This window comes from Enoplosus armatus, chromosome 4, assembly GCF_043641665.1.
Source record: "Enoplosus armatus isolate fEnoArm2 chromosome 4, fEnoArm2.hap1, whole genome shotgun sequence".
Taxonomy (NCBI): Eukaryota; Metazoa; Chordata; class Actinopteri; order Centrarchiformes; family Enoplosidae; genus Enoplosus; species Enoplosus armatus.
In genome coordinates, this window is record NC_092183.1 from 9782897 (window position 1) to 9798694 (window position 15798).

The 15798-nt window shown below is 40.9% G+C and overlaps 1 protein-coding gene across 1 annotated transcript in view; it reads left to right on the forward strand.

Annotated features, from left to right (window-relative positions):
• fbxl17 (F-box and leucine-rich repeat protein 17) overlaps positions 1–15798 on the forward strand; it is a 201401-nt gene that overhangs the window by 76933 nt on the left and 108670 nt on the right. The window contains exon 7 of the mRNA XM_070904926.1: positions 783–913. Coding sequence (XP_070761027.1) covers positions 783–913 — 131 coding nt within the window. The remainder of the gene's footprint in view (positions 1–782; positions 914–15798) is intronic.

Below are 15798 nucleotides of genomic sequence, written 5' to 3' on the forward strand. Positions count from 1 at the left end.
AGAGAGGAAATTGACTGCCTGCATTCCTGTTTGTGTGAAAGAGATAAAGTATAAAAGCTGGATTTTACTTCGTCCAAGTCCAGCTGAAATTAAATTGCATTTTTTTGTCTGCAGCAGCATACATATCTGCTCTATAAGTCACTTGTCCTGTGTTCTCTTTTGACAACAAATCAGAAACCAAAAAGGAGAAATTGATATTTTTATATTTTCATGATGGTGACACAGAGTGTTTGCCACAACACAAGAGCCACAGACTTTGAACAACAACCCACATTAGCTGTCCTGCTGAAGTCTCCTTCTTATCTAACTTACAAATATGAACACACGACTTGTCCTGCACCTTCGTTTGTTTAATGAGCGACCAAACAAACATTCACCGGGGAAAAGTGCACTGCACTGTCAGTTTTCAGGCTAGATAGCTAAGTAGCTGCTCAGCAGTAGCACATTAAACAGAATGTAGGCTACAGCGCAAGTCTGTTTACTTTGTCTCTTGATGCCTATGGTGTAACACTGGCACTCTGACAGCCTGCCAGCTTTCCCCAAAAAGGAGAATTTCTGATATTTCCCTAAAGACCTTTTTCGTCCCTTTTAATAATAAAAAAAACTATTAACAATATGTTTAAAAAACACGTTGACATTATTTGTAATTACAAAAAGGGATGACTAAATGTACTTTCAGTTGGGAGTGTTGTTGTTAGGTTGTCTGTGCTGCACAGCTAGTTATTTGTGTGAACTTGACAGGATTAAATCATTCAAATGTTTTTGTGTGTTGCCACTTCTAGCTACGAAACCTGAATGTCCTGGACCTGCGGCACATCTCAGAGCTGAACAACGAGACGGTGATGGAGGTGGTGAGGAAATGTCGCAACCTCAGCTCCCTCAACCTCTGCCTCAACTGGAGCATCAACGACAGGTACGTCAAGTGAAGTATAATCGATTTGTACAGACCAGTACCACACACAGTGATATGTAACAGTTAGTTTTATAATGCAACAGTCGTATTATTTTAAGTCCAATACTATGTGTGTGCTAGTGCTTTAAATAAATCAAATAAAAGAAGCCCAGTGGGTTGTGCGGCTGCCCCATCTCAGTTGATCATTTGACGAATGGCTCTTTAGGGTCTCAGTTGGCAAAGAAATCTGTCATTGATTAGTCATTTTTTATGATCTTTTCATCATCTTTTGGGGAGCGAGCTGTTAATGATTAATGAAAAGTAATAGTCGCTTCTCTGGCATCACAGTAATATTCACAAATATGCCTTTGTCTTTAGTAAGCACTAGATTTTGAGATCCTTCTGCTTCACTTCTTCCCCTGTGGAGTTTTTGACCACTAGTAGCACTATGGAGCAATGTTTCTTGTGAGCGGGTCCCTTATTTTGTTTGTACCTTGTGCACATGCATGAGGACCCAAATGTACATGTGAAGGTGATAGTTTCGTGCTATTTAATTGATAAACAATTGGTGGCCATTCGGTTGGAAATGTACCAACAAAGGCAGGGAAGAAGAATACTGTTAGCTGATTTAAACATGGATGTAAACGATGTAGGTTTCCTAATATTAGAAAAATTGGCTTTGAAAATATTTTATGAAGACGGAAATGCATTCATCATTGTTAGATCACACACACACATTGAAATACTTGAAATGACACACGGAAACATAGGACAGGAAGTTAAAAGCACAACAAGAACTTTTTTTTTTCTGTCTCCCTGGTCATCATTCTTGCTTTTTCTCCTTTCCTCCTTTTTCTCTCTCAAATGGCAGAGAACCTGTACAGTATATGACGGCAAGAGTAAACCATCTCCTCTTTTATTTATTATCTTGTGTTTTATTCATACCTTTCTATTTAATCTATTGATTTCCAGCTAAGGCTGTGGCTTCTCTGCCCACTGTACTCCCACTCTGGCTTAGGAGTGTGAACACAATATTGAATTTACCATGGTGCATAGCAACAATGGTTGTGTGTGTGTGTGCATGTGTGAAATCATTCTTGCATTATTGAGTTTACAGCAGACATGTTGTGGGAAGGTTATGGTAATACCTTACCCGCCTCCTTTCAATCAAAAAACATGGAGTTTGGTGAAATCCTCACAGGAGCACATGGTGTTATCAACTTCTTTCCTTTATCACACTCATACACACACACACACACACACACACACACACACACACACACACACACACACAGGCCTCGATTGATTCAAGGCTGCGTTGATTCCATAATGATATTTACTGCATTGGTTCAGGGGCTGAAGGTGTATGTGCGTCTGACTGGATTTATCTGGGTGACCTGTGGGAATATTGGAATTTAAAATGGTGTGTGTGTGTGTGTGTGTGTGTTGGTGGCAGTCTGTGTGGGAGATAAAGCTGGGATGCTGTGTGTGCGTGGCAGCATACAGTAGATGTGGTGTTGGCTTATGAATGAAGCAGAGACAGTAGGGAAGTGAAGGGCTGAGGTGGACAGTCGTAGCTGAGGAGTCTTACATGCTTTTGCTCTGCCCTGCCTCCTGGACCTGCAGATCTGCATGTGTGTTGGTGTGTATTGTGTACAGTACATGCTGACTGCTGCTCAAGGATTCAGGGCAAATAAAAGCCTCCAGTCATAAGCTGCTTTATTTTTACACTTTACAGTCACACAGCTCGGAACGAAGAGGAAGGGAGGTGGTTTATTTAAAGAGAGAAACTGGAAATGTAAAAAAATGAACTGTATCCCAACACACTCCTCCTACTATGACATCGCTCTGCTAGCTACACGCCATGAGCAAGTGGTCAAGAGCGGTTTTATATGATGGGTGGTGTGAGCTAGTTGCCCTAAATCACATTTGATTGGATAATTGATGTATATGCCCCTGGGTTCAAGATGGGTCATCAAAAATATTTGTGTATATTTATATATTTATTTGGGTATATTTATATATAATATTTTACTGGAGGATAAGAGAAGAAGGCAGCTGTTTTGATGCATCAGCATCAGCTAATGCAAAATAAAAACAAGTGTAAAAGAACATTACACTTTTACTGAAGAACCTGTACCGAAAATCTGTAGAAAATATTTGTTGCTGTCAACATATTTTTCTTTTACTCCAATAATATGACAATAATAAGGGCCATGATTCGATAAGAGCCTGAATAAATCAGAATTGATAAAATCTAAATAAGAGCTACCAACACACACACACACACCAATATCAGCACGGACAGCCATACACACACTCCACCAAAAAGTCATCTGAGGAGTCTGATAGGCTGTTTTATAAGTGAGATTTTATCGATGATGGTTTTCTGCTATGGATGGACTGTTTCGTCTATTTACACACACACACACACACACACACACACACACACACACACACACACACACAGAGGCTGAAATGGTTTATTTGGCTCAAAGAGTCAAAGGTCATCAGAGTCACTGCTGTTGAGTAAGTCAGCACACACACCAGTTCCTTGCTTTTTGACTCAACCCTCCCTCACTCTGAGGGTACAGCTGGGTCAGCCTTTGTGTGTGTGTGTGTGTGTTTCAAACTGATGACAGTGTGCTGTGAGCAGGTAAACAGGCAGAGGAAATGACCCCTTATTTCCAGGATCAATTTGTCCCCCTACAAGGGGCCATTGGAGAGATGGAGCTCAGTGGGAAGTAAAGCATTTCCGTCCCTTCTTCTCTTTCTTCTTGTCGCTCATCTTTAAAAAAGAATAAACGCTGTGTCCTCTGGCTCCCCTCATCTTCCTCAGTAATAGCCGAAAACAGCGTCTCAGTGTAAGAAAGCGAGAAATGATGACCAAATATGGACTTCCCATCGCCACAGTCCGACGGGCAGATTGTGACAGTGGGACGCCTATTTTTTGGTCACCGTCATTTCTTGCGGAGAGAGGATGTGATGTGCTGCAGGTGGGCAGCGTTGGCCCTGTTATTTCCGTGTATCCTCCTTCCAGCGATGATAGGAGACCAAAGTGGGATTGTGTTTTTCAAATGTCACAGCGTTTGAAAATGGGTAGCGAGTCATGATCAAAGTGAAACGGCAGAGCAAATGGCAGCGCTCACTTTTTTAGAACCAAGTTGAGAACACAGTGTCAAAGTTAAACGGTTTTCTTTCATTTTTTGGTGCTTGGTGTCTGTTTTTTGGTTTTTTTTTCATCTCGCAGAAACTCTGGGAGCTTTTGTGTTGTGTACATGGTGTGTTTGTGATTTTTGTAACCATTTTGTGTCTGTGTGTGAAGATTATTTTATATCTAGAGACCCGTTTTTCCCAGGGGAGACTGTGTTGATTTTATAGTAAATTTAGTCGTTTGTATAATATTTTTATCATATTGTACTTTATGCCAGAAGTAAGGAGATTAAACATGTATTTTTTTTGCGAATCTCATGCTCTCTTCTGTTTGTGCGAGTGTGAGTGAGCTGCAGTAAAGTTTGCGGTGAAGGCTCCTCAGTGGTTTTGGTCAAAGCAAAGACTCAGCATCTAATCTGCTAACATTAACCCTGCTGCTGGACACAAGGCCTGTGTTGACATGCAGATTTATGTGTCCCCCTCTGTGTCCGTCTATGCTTGTGTGTGTGTGTGTGGGGGGGTCTATTGGTCCGTTGGCCTGTAGTCTTTGCTGAAAGCAAATGCAGGGAAGAAGTGAGTCATTTCTTTTATGAGATCTGTATTGTTGGAAGTTGGGCATTTCCCAAAAGCCCTGGCGTTCTTTCCCTCTCTTTCTCTCTCTCTCTTTCTTCATCTCTCAGTCTTTCCAACAGCTGAATTTAAACAGGGGAATCAATATTCATCCCTTTTTCCTTCTTTGCTTTTTTCTTCTGGCCAACATTCTCTGCATATCTCTGTCACTTATGAGCAACACAAATCAAAGCCCAAATTGGCTTTTTTACATTTTTGTCCCCTCTCGCAGAAATCGGACTAGATGAGGGATGACCGGGGGCCCTCTTTGACTTTCTGGAGCTTATTAAGCAGAAAATAATTGGAGAAGCATTCTCCCAGAAACACACCTTCTCTAAAGCTGTAAGGCTTGTGGATTTGGAGGCGTTTGCAATGGAAGCTCATTCCAAATAGCCTCTGTTGCAGCCAGCTGGCAGATCTCACAGTGCCGGGAGAAGTGTTCAACCCCAATATCGAATGAGTATATGATACATCAGTGTGATCAATGACGTGTCAGATGGCAGTTGGTTGTTCTACTTTGCTTGGCCCCAGTGAAGGTGACCAGGGCCTGTATTTGTTGTGAGAGTTACATTCAAGAATATTTTAAAAAGTCAACTTTGGTGGAAAAAAGGAGGAGATTTGCTAAAAGTAAAGACTTAGGAACATTTACCAAGCGATTTGCTCCTGCTTACAGCAAAGTCAAGGACTTTTTCTTTTAAGTGCATGCTCAGAAAGTTACCAACAAGCAGGCAAAAGGATTTAACCCAGCCGCATTATTGATTTTTTTTAATACATAAACGCACAAAGAAGTTATTCTGTAAAGCCTATATTATTTAAATATTTTATTTAGCTTTTTTGTTGGTGAGATCTGTAAAATTTCCAGTAGCAAGTAACCCATGACATGAACACAACAAGTAACCTTCAACCATTAAAACAGAGATGAAATTATAGTAAATTGTCTTAACTATGAGCAGCCAATTCCCTAAAGAATGGAAAAGACGTGCTGTGACGTCCTATGAAAAGTCTTTCATGACCAAAACAATATTTTAGTCATTCACAAACATCTCAGAATGTGTCTACTCTGTCAGCAGCAGAGGTCAACTTTGTTTCTGAGAAATCATGTTTTGTCTGTATGTTTTGACATGGCGGATTGGTCCAAATACTACAATACCCATGAGCCTTGACTCGGCTAGAGAAGCAGAGCTGTAGCGAAAGTTGCTGAATTCACCCACAATTGACAAATTGCCGGTCTGACCTCTAAGCCCTAAGACTTTATGAGCATTTGTGTACAATGAAACATATTATAAAGGTTTCATTCTTAACAGTGAAGAATTTATTCATTTATTTATCTGTCACTCTCATAATATATATGCAGTCTGTGGTATTGAAAGAAACTTCTTTTCTTTCTCTGCCTTGAACTCACACGTTTGACATAAGTGGGGACCACCGTCGGCTGAGCATTACTGCTGAAAAAAGTAATACGATAAACTACAAAATACAGATTTTCCAACTGACCTTCGCCAGCTGCTGAGTTCAGCCATAAAGGTTCGTCTCTGTTAAAGAAAGCAGGACACTGTGGGAAAGAGAGCAAATCCCTCTGATAAGAGCTTATTTGAAGTCTCTACATCCATTGTATAACCTCACTGCGCTTAAGTTTCCTCTACACAACTATTTTTAGGACCCCCCCCCATTTTTTCTTTTGATTTTGTTGGATGTTTTCTAAATGCCATGGAAAATGTCAGCGCGGCCCGAACCACTGACCGACAGACATTTGTCCTTGTCTTGTTTCTCCACCACCTGTCTCTCCAGATTTGAGGAGAGGTGCTAAGGGGCCTTCCCCTGTCCTTGTCACTTCTCTTTTTCTGCTCTTGTATTTTCACACCTCCAGCACAAGGATCTATGATTTGAGCAACGCTACCACTACTAAGAATTTCATGCTTCTTATTTCTCTCCCTCCAGTGGGCAACCAGTCTCTGCACTGCACTCGCATGATTTGTAAATTAAAAACCCAGGCCCTTTTTTATTTACTCAGGCCTGCCTTGTTGGAGCAGATTGGCTGTCAGCGGAGATTAGAGTCCTGCTTAGCAGAGTGAATACACAAGGAGAGCTAGCGTTGCCCTGTTGTCAGACATGATGGTAGGAAAAGGTGCGGGAAAACACCAACGTGGTGTAATGGAGGCAGAGTGATTAGGTACGGCAGATGCACACGTATGCATGTAGCAGATTTTCTCTTCATTTCTCTCTCAGTTATGTCTTTCATCTCAGGCTTTTATTCTTTTTGTTCTGTCTCTTTTTCACACTTCATCTCCCCTCCAGTTGTCTTTCTGTGTTTCTTCCTCTGTCTCTCTCTCACTTTCCTTCTTTCTCTCTCTCTGTCACGCACACAAACACTGGGGTGATTATTTCTGGCAGGTTGGGTGTGAAAGTGTGCTATGATAAACATGCTGCCGTGGTTATTAATTTTGAGTAATGGCAGCGTCAAACTCCAGTGCCTTGATAAGTATCGGAGATGGAGGAACATTTGTGGCGCGGCGCAGAGACACAATGAAGGCAAGCAGCTGGAGCTTATAGGCTACAACAGCATGAGAGCTGCTGTTTTATTTGGGCACAGATCCAAGGCCAGCAGCATCCTGCAACTCCCTGTGTATGCTCTGAAAAGTCAAACCCTTAACTTACTAAATTAGGTAATATAATATTAGTAAAAAAGGTACTTAATAAGCCTATTTATTTGGTGTTGCTGTATTGTTGAGAGGGATTTGAGCCTGACCTCTTCAGATGAAGTCTCCCTGCTCACCATGCCACCCTGCTGCTCCAGGGTCTTTAGTTTGATTGGATTGCTCTCATTTCTGGAAGTCATAAGATTTGATTTGTGATACACTGTCAGTGACAGCTAAACAGCTGCTGCATTTAAAGGGGCTTTAAGTAATCTTTGACGTTTATCACCCTCTTTTGGTGACTAAGGAAACGCATTTTTGGTGCAGGTTATGGTGGCTTGTAATATGTTACAAAAAAGTCACATTTCCTCATTAGAGACTAGTTAAGTAGCTAATAAGATCCCAAATCAACAGAAATGTCCAGTGAGGAGTGTCAAATGTTAAATACTGGACCTTTTCTTTTGCTTAAGAATGAAAGTTTTTCATTTCCTGTCAGACATGCTAATATGACATTGTAGCTACATCTTTGTACACCCTTGTAGGTGTGAATTCCAGACCACAGTATCACACTAAATCCTAAACAAAAATGTATCTTAGCAGCGTTTAAATTACCTTGTGGAACGTCCAAATGTGATCATTATATGGGAAACCCGGCATCTCACAGCTGTGGACCCACATTAGACACAGGCATCGAAGCACTATCATCTCACAAAATGAGTCATGAGCCTGACCCTGAAATTCAGCTAAAATCCATGTTAACCAAATTGTTGACCCTTGATAGCAAAATTATTGGTTCCATTTTGACCAAATACATTTTTCCTGTAATTAGATTTTTTTCCCCTCCCGATGTATGGGTTTACCTTCTGCTCTGTCAGGCTGGGAACATTATTATTACTTTAGCCTATTACCAGACCAGGAGGTAAGAGAAGAAGCCAATAGAGAACATGCTTTAAAAACACAGCATTTGATTGTGTACAGTGATGCAAGATGTACTTTATGTACAGTAGAATGTGCATCTTCCAACAAGGTCTCTGCTTAGAGAGATCTTCTCTCATTTGATTTTCCCTCTGATCTTATTGTATGTCTTTGTTTTGAGAGTTGATCTCATTTTTATGCTTTTATCTAATTCCCAGGTTCTCGTGGGTTGATGTTTTTTCATATTAATTCCACTCTGAAGGTTAAATTCCTGCTGAAAGGAATATTCAGAAAGGGTGTGGCAGAAAGGGAAAGGACATTTTTTCTTCATATTTTCTGACTTTTTCTACAAGACCTTTCTTGTTCGCACCAACATTATTTATTTCTTTTTATTCAAGATTGAATGCAGTCCCAGTCAGTCCTGCAAATTTACAGTTTCACTTAACCACCCAAAAACATCAGCGCATGTCTTTCTGTGCATATGCATGGATACTTTCCTTTAGTGGGTATCTATGTACATATATTTGTAGATGCTTGCCTGTGAATGAGTGCTTAAGCGCATATGGTCTTGAGGCTCTGTGAGTGAGCCTTGCTGGTTGTCCTCCTCAGAGAGAGGCCTGTACAGCGGGCTTCGTGGGTTCAACCTGCAGCTGGGTGTGTAGGTCATGTGTAAAAGTGATCTGAGTCACTTGGAATCAGCTTTTCAACCCAACAAGTAGGTAATATAATCACACAGAAATGTTCTCATGAAGTGCTCCGTTGGCCAGGAACCAAAGCAGCGGACTGAGGATAGTGACACTTCCTCTGTGGATATGCGTGACCATCAGCGCTCATGTTCCCTCACTGAAGGGAGCAGAAGTCTTTCACCAAACCCCTCAAACCTTCAAATTACATTCAGAACTGTGAATTATTTCCTTTCGTGAGATGGCATACCTGTTCTCAATGTCCATTCTACAACAGACATTAATTGTCCTCCTCACAGGCACTATGTTAAATTGGGCACAAAATGGTGCAAATGAAAGGCAGTAGTGTTGAATTGAGTCTGACAAAGCTATGCAGAAGTGGAAAGTTCACATGAGTAGTTCTCTTTTTGAGCAAGTAGAGTTGGTTTTGTGCTTGTGGATACTTTTGTGGTCGGGATTTCTGTGCACAAGTTGATGTTTTTGTTTGTGAATATGTTTGGCTTACAGGTGGTACACAGTGGGGGCTCTGGCTTATTATGGTTATCCATACTGTGGGGTCAGAAAGTTGCCAGTATAATCTAAATGGTAAAGAGACCACAGGGCTCGGCTGCCCTTGTTACACCATGCTGGAGACCTGGCATTTGGCCTGTGTTTGAGGACCAAAGCTGTAATTTTCTCTGTTTTCTGTGTTCTCTGTGGCTTTTGGAAGACCAGGTCAGATGAATAAAACAAAAGCCATATTCAGAATTATTCTTTTATATGCTCATCCTTTTATGCCTTATTTCTTTATCATCAAATGAGCACATGCCCTTGTTCCATCCCACCAGCACTTTCTGTAATATTGCTCTGTGATTTTTTTGTATTGCTGTTCTGCTTTGTTGATATCATCCTTTCCCATATATCCTTCCTTCCCTCACTTCCCGTCTTCTCTGTGCTTTGTATATCTCCTTCCATCTCTCCCTCTGCCTCCCTCTCTTCCCTCCTTTCCTCTCTACAGCATTCCCCCATTCCTTCTGAGCTTCACTCATTTGTGTGATCGCCATCTTCTTACCCACAGCACATCCGCTGCCCCACAAATGAGAGCAGGGAGAGCAGGTAGAGCAAAGGGGAGAGCATGATTCAGGGCCCAAGGAACAGGGTTTAATGAAGCCAGCCTAAATGAATTTACTGCTTTCCATTGAGCCGCTCTGTCCCATGTGGCGGACTAGCACCTCAGCCATTGTGTTTGAGGCTGCCTCTCTGTTCTGTTACCTGTTTGTCTGACACCTCTGTAATTAGCCGCCACTATTGAGGAGAGTAATTGCGTATTAGGGCCATGTTCTGTTAGGGGAGCCTCAAAAGTGAACATTTTTATGCAAATGTTCAGAATCAGGCCTAGATTAAGAAAATTACCCAGGGTTTTGAACGCTGGAGAAATAGAGAAAGGCCATTTTCTACCAAAGAAGAATAAAGGAAATTGTGGGTATCGCAGCAGGCTAAATGGATGGAGGGGACTGTATGTCTGCTTGAATTTGTTTGGTTGGATATTTCTGTGTGTATTAGTCTCCAGGGATAAACGTTTTTGCTGCGTGGCTGATTTACTATTTCAAATTGGTATTTTAAACAGTGTTCTGTGATGGGACTTAAATAACAAAGCAAATTGGAGTTATTAACTGCTATTGTTGCTCACCTGGTTTGTATTAGAAGCTCCTGGGGGCAAATACTGTGCTGATTGTTATTCCTCTTCTTTGTTTTGGTATGCATGTGATTGTGTGTGTGTGTGTGTGTGTGTGTGTGTGTGTGTGTGTGTGTGTGTGTGTGTGGTGTGTGTAGCCTCCAGTAAGCTTGCACATGCCAGCTGCTTGCTTGCAACTTCTCTGGTTAAGAACAGAACTGCCGACTGAGGAACCTGGATTGTGTTGCATCAATTATTTGTAAATCCATAACTAAGTTAAGTCCTGCCTAAGTTCCTAGTAACTACTTGCTAGTTTCAAACTAGTGATTTACTAAAATCGGTTGCGCTTTTTAAACTTAATAAATGTCTTTGCTAGTACAGCTGTAGTGAAACAGGAAGTCACTGGAGCATCACAAGCTGTATTATGCTAACCTAAGTGATGCTATTTAGTCATTCGGTCTGATGCTAGTAACATAACATTCTGTAATGTGAGGCGTTTTGTGTTGTTTTTGTGAAATGCAGTTTGAAATTTTCTCATTATTAAATCAAATTTTGATCAAGTACAATATGTGAACTTAATCAAAATGTGTCACATATTAGCAAGCTAAAGTTAGCTTTGTAAATTAGGTCAGTTAGCTACACTCTTACACCTGCCAATTACTGGATATACTTTAAATATTCAGTAACAACTCATCTCTATGTAAGAACTAGTTTGTGTCGGTGCAACCTCTTTTAATTTAATTTAATAAATCTCCACTTTTACGTAAACATTTATGTCATAAGTAGGTTTGAACAATAAAGAGCTGGTGCAACTTACTCATAGACCATAATGTGATGTGATAAAGACACGTTGGTACATTTGATATCTATGTGGAATGTATGTAAATGTGCATGTATCATTAATATTCAGCACATGACCTCACCAGCCAACGACTTTGTAAACACAAACGCAGACGCACGCCCACACAAACTCAACACTAACCTTCCCAAGCCATGACATATGGCCCGTCTGTTTTGATCAGACTGTCAACTGCTGAACCACAAATTTAATGTTCAGCTGGAGCAGAATGATGCATAAACACTCTCCAGACACCCCCAGGAAGTCTGGGAAATCTGCCTTCCTCCTGGAAACTTTAACTTTCTAATTTTATTTCAGTTGCAATGTGTTTTGAAGCTCAGAAATTCCCTTCTCTGTCATTGAGCAGATGAACAAAACCCAATGCTAAAACTTTATACTGTATATGTGGTGTGTGTGTGTGCCTGCATTCAATCTTTTGTGAATGCGCGTATGTATGCATTTATTTTCTTGTGTTCTTGAGTGACTGTCAAATATGATTTTTCTTTTTTGCAGAGATGAGCTTGTGGCCAACTTTTCTTTGCTTAAGCATTTAGCCTGTGCAGTTTGTTTTAGGATCATGTTCCTTGTTTAGGATAACGGGAGAGGATCCACTGACAGCAGGATACATTTGTCTTTTCAATTGTTACTCCTCATGGTGAGGTCAAATCACAAGGTCAGGGACAAGACAGGGTCCTATCAGCTGAGAAAGATTTAGTGTTTTGCCAAAAGACACTTCAGCAGAACATGTACTGTACTTGCTATTATAAGGAGAACGATACACTCTCCAAATCAGTATGCTGTCCTGCACTTTAAATGAATATTATGCAGCCAGTGGTTGCGGCTGTAGTTTCAGGTGTTTCCATTTGCGCAGGAGTGTTCACATTTGACAAATCATGAGCAATAAGCATCTCTGATGTTTAAATGTTTACTAAGTTGGACCTGAAGAGGGTTTGGACTTATCTGACGCTCAACTCTTCTAGCGTGCTAAAGCTCCAGTGTTTTTCTGCCGTCGGAGGTCTGCTTCCATTACCTACTAAGCCTTTGTCAGATTGCAGGGCTGTGAAGCGGTCCCCTATCACCACTGGTAACGGTGGTTTCCAAGTCCCAGTCTATTCAGCTCACGCCGCCACCCTTCAGAGACTGGTAATAACTATTTGCTCAGGCTTATACATTCTCGCCCCCTGACTTACATTTTTTTCTCTGTTTTCTTCCCTCGCTCCATTCATCCTTCTCCGTTTACTGGATCCATATTTTCTTTCCTCCCTCCCTCCCTTTCTTCTTCCCTCTCTCCATTCTTCCCTCCTTCTCTAGTTTCATCTCTCCTTTCATCAGAGAAATCACTATTTAAACTCTCCTCTGCTCCAAGGTCCTGTCAGATCCCCTAGAAGCCAAACACTATTAAAAGAGGTCTCTAGAGCTTAGCCCGTGTGTGTATGTGTGTGCATGTATATGTACAGTAAGTGTGAATTTTGCAGGCGTATTTCAGTATGAAAGCACAACTGTGTGGTAAAATGTCTGTATCCACATTGGTGTTGAGGATATCTCACGTTTTTGATCCTCTGAATCTTCAATAAGAGCGTGAACTCTGATGGGAAATCTATTGGCAGCAGATTCAGAAGATTACGGAAATTCGGCCTAGCGGGAGGCAGTAAGAAGGTGGTTGTGGTGGTGGTGGTGGTGGGGGGGGGGGGGGGGGGTTGAGAGGGTTGGAAGAGCTTGGCATAACCCAGAAAGAGTAAAAATATGAATAGAGTGTGGCGTCGATGACCTTGTGGTATGAGGTTTTGCATCCCTTGCTGGCTCTGCTTAGCCAAATGGGAAAACAATTCAAGCGTTTGCTGAAACACACACACACACACAGACAGACACACACACACACACACACACACACACACACACACACACAAATGCACATACAGTACGCCCAAAAGCAGATGCACTTTCTCTCCAACACACACACTCAACTTTTCTGTTCTGAGAAACAAAATCTTAATTATGGTACAAAACATTTGTTGTGACATTAAAAGTTTGTCGACTCGTCTTAAAGACTTTTATGTGGCTGTAATCTGCTAATTATTTTCTTAATTAATTGTTCAGTCTATGAAATGTAAGGCTATATTAATAAAAAAGTGTTTCTAGAGATGCTTGTATTCATATTTCTCACCCACGGCTTTTGTAATGAACTTCTTTGCATACACAGATCAGACGAGTTAAGATGGGGACTGTTAATATGTCTCATACAATATACTGGCTCAAACAAACCAGAATTTTCTCAATTACTTGAACCAATATGTCAATGTAGTAGTCTGTCACATTAAGATCATTAATATGATTTAGCACTGATGAGAATGTGCAGCATTGGAATTTAATTTCTCATTCACATATTATGTTTTATTTCACACTTTCTTTCTAACCTGAACGGAGGTGTCTATTTAGAGAGAAGGATTTAGAGAGAGAGAAAGTGAGAGAGAGAGAAAGAGACCTGTTTCATTAGCAGATTGAAGGAGCTGTGATGTGATGGCTGGTTGAGATGGCTACTTAATGTGATAGGCCATTAGCTATTCATCCCTACTGCACTATTAATGCAAGGTATGGAAAATGCAATCATGCAAATCACTCTTCGATCAGAGCCTTTCATAGAGGAATAAATGCTGACGGCGTGTGAGGAGAGGCAGTGTTAAGAATGAGGTGGGCAGAGGATAAGTCTTACATAAAGAGAGACAGGGGGTGAGGTAGAATTCTTTCTACTCCCCCTTCTCTTTGCAGTCTCATATCTTTCTGTCTTTGTTCTCACTCGTTCCTCAGCACCTTGTCTGCTTCATTTCAAGATGTCATGGGTTATGGGTGACATGTCGTAGCATCAGGAGAGAGAGAGACATGACAGCGAAGCCTGTTAGGTGCTCTGTCTCTCTCTGCTCTTTGCTTCTCATAGATTTGGTATTTAGCATAGCAAAGGAGAAGTACATATTGTGTATTAAGAATGACTCTAGCATTTGATAACCCCCTTTTAAGCATAACATCAAAGACCCTTGAATCAGCCTTAAAAGAGCCTTTTTTATTATGCGTAGATTTAGATGGCAGAATCATATCATCATCATCAAGAAGCGCAATGCCAAGTAACTGAAGGAGGCGAGAGGTTAGTTTTGGTTTGTTTGCTGTTGGTCAGTTTGCATCCCTTACACCCAAAATCAAACAGAGAGCGTATCAAAATCCATCGGGTCTGACTTAAAAGTGGAGTTTCATCCTGTTTGACGGTGCCCTCTAAGTAATGTCAGGGTGCATTTCAATGTGGTTCATCGGCTCTGTTATTTGTCCAAAACACTTTAACAGTGAAAATGAAATGACCCTAACAGGCAGATAGGGGTGTGTCCTCTTGGGGGTGTCCCTTTTTGACAACGTCAGCTGTTTACAACCTGACAAAACAGCTGGAGAAAACATTGAGTGCAGATTTCAAATTTTGAGCATCAAATATTTATAAACATGTATATGGTGTGCTTAGCTCTTTCCACTCTGATAGTAAAATGTAGTTGCAGATGGACAGTGTGGATCGTCAGAATAACTTTAGCCTGACCACCTGTCTAAATATTGCAACAACAGCAGTCAATGAATCAGCTTTATAAAACATAGATAAACACGTGTGACAAAATGATAAACTAAACTTTAGGGTGGGGCTAGGGGTTATGATGTAATAATGTTAAAACCTGCTGGGTCTCTTTTTATATATATATTTTTTAATAGTTCTGCTGTCTAAAATGTAATGTGGAAACTTGATTTCTATGTAATATGCAGGGTCTACATTTGATAAAAATCACTGATAACTCAATTGTAACAACAGTATGGCGCCTCAAGTCTGCCACTTAAATCTTGCTCAGTTTTTGCATCAGTCCACTTCCTCTTTAATATACTGGGTGAGATAAGGTTCTCCTTGGATAGTCACTTTGAGCAATTGAACCTGACAGTGAATCTCAAAAATACTTTTACGGCCTCTCGTAAAATACTTCATCAGGCCTCCAAATTGTTGATTAGCATATTCACCTAGGATAGGCTGATGCAGTACACTTTAAATTAATAAGCCACTAACTGTACAACATTTCATGAGAGAGAGAGAGTGAGGGAGAGATGGTAAGGCAGAGAGATGGATGCCTTTTTTGCCACCTTGTGAAATATGTAATACATCTTCATTTTAACGGGTGTTGTAAATGTCAGGGCACAGATCTTCTCTTAATGAAAAGATCACCCCGTGTCCAAACTTTGACAAATGTATCTGGTTTGAGCTGAAAACCGGGGTAGTCATCTCCCAGTTCCAACACTTTGGATGAGTGTTAACAAACTCAAGCTGTTGCCGCCTCCTGTGCAACTCTCAAGTTGATCAGATTCACATTAAATCCTGCTGCATCATCTGTTGTCATTGCTGTCTTGCT